General features: G+C 51.3%; 1 protein-coding gene across 1 annotated transcript in view; it reads right to left on the reverse strand.

The window, feature by feature from the left end:
* Window positions 1-5,255, reverse strand: part of RETREG1 (reticulophagy regulator 1) — a 121,840-nt gene extending 116,585 nt beyond the window's left edge. The window contains exon 1 of the mRNA XM_065873997.1: window positions 4,924-5,255. Within this exon, the coding sequence (XP_065730069.1) occupies window positions 4,924-5,255 (332 nt within the window). The remainder of the gene's footprint in view (window positions 1-4,923) is intronic.
* Window positions 5,256-6,000: the final 745 nt, after the last annotated feature.

The raw sequence follows: 6,000 nt of genomic DNA on the forward strand, positions 1-6,000 counted from the left end.
AAGTGCTCAAATGCAGTGATTCTCACACTCGAGTCACCTGGTGAGCGGGAGAAAATTCAGATGCTCTGGCCCCACCGCAGGGATTCTGGCTCGTATGTGTGGGGTGGAGCCTACAATTTGCATCTCTACAAGCACCCAGGTGACGGCCACGATGATGCCAGTAAGAGATCGCTCTTTGAGGGGCACTGCTCTAATGCAAGCTGGCCCAACCCATCAGCGATGGCATAGAGGGGCTCTTGACATCAAGTGGGAGCTGGACCCTGCAACCTTCCAAACCAACTCTGGAGGACAGGCCTCCAAGGACTCTAAGTGGATCCTGGGCATTCCAGACGGCACAGGTGCCCAGCCTGAAATACGGCAAAAGTTAGAGGACCCGAGGTCCCCTGCAGGGCATGCCCTTGTGTCATCACCTCAGGCTAATCAGTGTCTTGCAGTTGAACTATTTATACAAGTGGAGGGTAATGTCATCAGGTAGTGCCAGATGCTCTGAGGAAAGAGGCCCAGCATAGATTTCTCTGCACGCGTGGTCTCCAACTGCGGGTTCAAGACTAAATCACATCCGAGCAGCTTTCCAGGCTGCATTGTGTGGCATTCGGTTTCAGTATCATGACCAGCAATGAGAGCAAGAAGAGAGACATAATCCTCCAGCCCTTGCTACCCAAGGCAACTGCCACGTGGCCATATAAAGCATGGCCAGAGCTTGCCACACTCCTCCCACCAAAACCAGACATTTCACACAAATATTTGTGCCTGAATTTTTTCAACAGCTTTACTCGTAATAGCCAACCGTGAAAACGAACGACCCCAAAGAACATCGACTAGCAAATGGATGGACAAATTGAGGTATATCCCCGAAGTGGCAGCCTAGTCAACCGTAACGAGAAACAAACAAACTGACATACACAACAGGGATGAATCACAAAGCCTTATGCTGGGTAAGCAAAGCCAGGCACAAACACATCATATCATAAGGTATCATTTATATGAAACTTCAGCAAAGATAAATCTAACCTATAGTAACAGAAAACAGATCAATCCCCGGGGTGGGTACAGGTGGGAAAGGAAGCCAAAGTAATCTTTAGGAGTGATGGAATGTTCTAGACCTTGATTGTCATTGTGGTTCCATGGGCGTTTACATTTGACTGTTCACTTAGAGTGTGTGCGTTTTATTGACAGTATACCGCAAGCAGCTAATTCTTTAAAAACAAAAGCAAATGGGTATTTTCCGTTTCACTGGGTTCATTCTATTTGATGGTGTGCTTAAAACTGGTGTCGCTGGTTGCCCCTGGAAGGAGACAGGTAGCCAGTGACAGGTGTCGGAAAGAGCCTTTCAAACTGTTTATCGTTTTATACTTTTAAACTTTTGAACTGTGAGGCTGTATTGACCATTCTTTAATAAATAAAATTTTAAATTAAGAAAAAGAATTCACAAACATGTCCCTCATTGGTAAAATGAGAGACCCAACTCTAGGACTATTAGACTGCTGGGCAATCTATTTCAGGTTGTGGAAACCCTGCTTCTTGAGACAGGTGCTACATGGTCTGTATTTTATCAAACTCCTCTGAGCTCTGAGTGAATACCAATTTTTTTAAGAGTTATTTAGTATTTTTCAAAAAATATATCAAAGATAAGAATGCACACACACACTCATAGTTTTAAAATAATTATAACTTGAACACCAAGTAACTTCCACCACTGAAGTCAAAAAACAGAACACTGCCTGTACTCCAAAACTTTCCACGTGCCCTCTGTCATCAAACCTTCTCCCTCCTCCCAGGGACAACCACTCTTGATTTCGCAGATAAGAATGTCTTCTATCAACATATCTCTGATCAGTACTGTTTAGTTTTGCAGAGTTTTCAAAAAACCGAATCATTCTGTACATATTGTGTGCTTTTTTTTTTTTGCCCAAAATTACGTTTGTAAAATTCATCTGTGTTGTTGCCTATAGCTGTAGGTTATTTTCATTGTTCTATATGTTATTTTATGGTAGGAATAAACATACCACAACTTACTTGCCCATTAAAATATTCATGGGCACTTTTACAAGGCATTTTTGGGTCCCCATTGCCTATAGAAAAAACAGGTCCAAAAACAAAGTATGACACTCGAGGCAACCACTGCCCCCAGATGCGTCTCCAAAACACCCAGCCACTCTCATCTCCCCTGCTTTTCCCCACCAACTCATGTGGCATTGCATCAGTCAAATATATTGGTTGAAACATTAAGTACAATTCCTTAGGACTGGAATGCTATCAACCATATACTAGATCTACCCAAATCATTCCTGTCCATCCAAATCTGACTCGAGCATGATCTCCTTATGAAGACCTCACAGTCCCTTCTAGCCAGGATGCCACCTCCCCCAAAAAAACTGCATCATAATGAATGATCCCTTCTCTGACTCTTTACCACACTCGCTCCATTCATCCTTGAGTTATACCCATTTGTTATGGCCAAGTCTCAGCTTTTGTGCTCTCAGTGCACAGCACTAGAATCTTGCAGATAATGGGCAGGTAATAAAGGTTAGAGCTTTTGAACCCAGGCTCAAAATCCTGAACACTAGTGCTGGTACCAGGTACTGAACAATCAAAAATATGCATTTAAAAAGTTCATTTCCCCAAAAATAACATCAAGAAAAGTGCCAAGGGCTTCCCTGGTGGCGCAGTGGTTGAGAGTCCGCCTGCCGCTGCAGGGGACACGGGTTCGTGCCCCGGTCCGGGAAGATCCCACATGCCGCAGAGCGGCTGAGCCCGTGAGCCATGGCCGCTGAGCCTGCGCGTCCGGAGCCTGTGCTCCGCAGCGGGAGAGGCCACAACAGTGAGAGGCCCGTGTACCGCAAGAAAAAAAAAATACAAGTGCACATCCCCCTCTGACGCAACAATTCCACTTCTGGCAATTCATCCTACAGCAATACTTGCTTATATGCAAAATGATGCATGTTTAGGCCATTAGCTATAATGCTGTCATAGCAAAAGTTGGAAACAATCTTAGTCCATCAGTAGGAGACAGGTTAATCCGTGACATCCATACAGTGGAATTCTGTGCAGCTGGAAAAGAACAAGGAAGTGATCGCCAAAGTACACTAAGAAGAAAAATAGTCCGGATAGTATTCCACAATTTGCGTAGAATATTTTGTATTTGCTGAAATATGCACTATCTGGAAAGATACGCAGGAAACTTGTAACATTGGTTGCTTCTGGTAGGAAAGTGGATAGCCAGAGACAGGCATGGGAAAAAGATTTACAGAGCGTTTAACATTTTGTACCTTTAAACTTTTGAACTCGGAGGCTATTGGCTATTTTTTTTAATAAATAAAATTTAAAATTATGAAAGAGAATTTTACCTCATTGGTAAAATGAGGGAGACCCAGCCCTAAGACTATGGGACTGTTGCCCAATATAGCATCAGACACTATATCGTCCTTCTTTTGAGTGCCCACTGTAACTTCATAACAGGTTGCAGAACTATGGAATAAACTCTAGAAACACTGATAGGTAAGAGACCCGAAGCGCAGTTAATTCACGTTCGGGGGTCTAATAAGAAATAGCTCGGGCTTCCCTGGTGGCACAGTGGTTAAGAATCCACCTGCCAATGCAGGGGACACGGGCTCGAGCCCTGGTCCAGGAAGATCCCACATGCCACGGAGCAACTAAGCCCGTGTGCCACAACTACTGAGCCTGCACTCTAGGGCCCATGAGCCACAACTACTGAGCCCACACACCACAACTACTGAAGCCCACGCGCCTAGAGCCCGTGCTCCACAACAAGACAAGCCACCACAATGAGAAGCCCGTGCACCACATCGAAGAGTAGCCCTCGCTCACTGCAACTGGAGAAAGCCCGCATGCAGCAACAAAGACCCAACACAGCCAAAATAATAAATAATTAAAAAAAGAAAGAAACAGCTCATTTCAGGAGAAAAAACCAGGACTAGCACAGATCTGCAGAAAAACCTTCAGGTCAAAGGAGCTAACCTAGAAAGTAGGAGGCTGTGTATGTTGCGGTCATTTATTTTCTCACTTTAAGCTTAAGAAATCTATGTCCTGTAACAAGTATCCACTGCTGAAGCTCTGCTTATTCTGCAGTGTGTGGGTCATGCTTGTTATGAGGACACAGTTGCAGACAAAGAAGGTTTTTCTCCACCCTCCATCAGACTGGTAACAGATAACAGGGCACGACCTTCAATAAAGGAGCCACACACTTCCCCTGTCTTTAGGGGTGAAGGGTGCTTTTTGAAGAGACAAACCTGTTGATCAGGGGCTTTTCACAGAACATTCCTGTGTATTCTCTCTGTTCTTCAGCTAAAAACACGACTGTTTTCCACACTGCACACCTGCGGGGCACGGCGATGTACCTAATCCACCTGTTTGCCGCCTGTTTTCTCATCAGGGAGTAAAGACAGTAAACCCAACCCTCCAGGGAACGGAAAAACAAATCATTCAGTGCCCATCTCAGGTGGCTGATGGACACAGGCTCAGTCTTCAGCGTGCCCCTAAGCTGGTCCAGATAGGCCCGCTCTGGGTGCAAGAACGAATGCAAGTTCAAGTGTCTGTGGTCTGGCAGGCTTTGGGCGAGCAGGTCAAGACCTGAGAGTTTCGGAAAGCCAAGACCAAGTGCACTCTGGGCACACCTGTCGGTCGAGGTGCGCGGGGTCAGCCCACCACCTCTCCCACGAGGCTGCATACACACACGGAGAATGACAACTGTTTACAGGGAGGTGGGTCTGGAGGAAAGTTGAAGTGTGTCTACCTGTTTGAGAAAGGTGGCCGAGAAAGTGGGCCATGACTGACACCTTCCTCCGCGGGGTCCGGCGTGCACCTCCCCCCCCCACCCCGGCCCTGGGCGCGCCCTCCGCCCGCCCCCGAGCGCCCCAAGGTCACCTGCCCTCCCCGGCGTCCCCACCCACCCCGAGCTCTCACCAGAACAGCAGGTTGGCCCCGACGAAGGCGAGCAGGCTGCGCAGCGGCCTCTTCCAGCTCAGGAGCTCGTCGGCGCGGCAGCCCAGCCACAGCACGGGCTCCCCCAGCAGCCAGGTCACCGCGGCGGCCACCCCGCCGGCGGCCTCCTCCACCTGCCGCCCCGCGCCCGCCACCGCCCCTTCCTCCTGCGCTTCCCCCTCCTGCTCCTCGCGGGGAGCCCGGGGGGGGGGCGGCGGCGGCGGCGGCGGCGGCGGCGGCGGCGCCGCCTGCTCGGCGGCTGCGGGAGCCGGGCATCCCTGCTTGGCGGGCTCTGGGGGCGCCGGGCTCGCCATCTTCGGCGGCGCTGGCGGGCGGGGACTGGCACGGGCACGCGCGCGGGCGCGCCTAGGTGTCGCGCCGAGAGGGCGGCGGGTCCCGGCGCTGGGCGCGCACCGCGGGGCGCCGGCGGCTGGGTGCCTTGTGACGTCAGCCCCTGCCGCGGCGGGCCGCCTCCCGGGGGAAGTGGGTGCGGCCCAGTTCGCGCGGGGCTGGGCGGGGCCGGGCGGCCTCCCCCAGCCGCCCCGGCGTGCGAGCGGGGTGGCGTCCCGGGGGTAGCGGGGACCCCGCCCGGGACCGAGGGAGCGTGACCGCCTTTTCCCTTCCAGCTGCGGGGGACGGCGCAGTAGAGCACCGCCGCCCGGCCACTTATCTAAAAGGGAGTCAGGGCCACGGGCGGAATCAACTGGAATCCTCACTTTCTCAAGCCACCGATCGCCCAGCCCGCAGCCTTACCGGGCGTGACGGGCACCCCTCCACCTGGCAGCGCATTTCCGCCGCCAGCGACCCGACGCCCCCCGCCCCCGCCGCAGGCCCAGTGCCCTTGCAGGGACAGATTGCACACCCATAGCACAGGTCTTCAGTACTCTGCGAATAACGTGATGATATAAAGGTTGGATTGAGAAAGGAAGGAAAAAAAAAACAAAAACATTTTGGGTCAGTTCACGAGCGGCCGCAGTGATGGGGAAGGGGTCAAGGGGCTTCCTCTCCGACTTTGCGGGCAGCGTCATCTGGCTCAAGAACGCACGCTGGTCCGTGGGA

Source organism: Phocoena phocoena, chromosome 3 (assembly GCF_963924675.1).
Source record: "Phocoena phocoena chromosome 3, mPhoPho1.1, whole genome shotgun sequence".
In the NCBI taxonomy this organism is placed as follows: domain Eukaryota; kingdom Metazoa; phylum Chordata; class Mammalia; order Artiodactyla; family Phocoenidae; genus Phocoena; species Phocoena phocoena.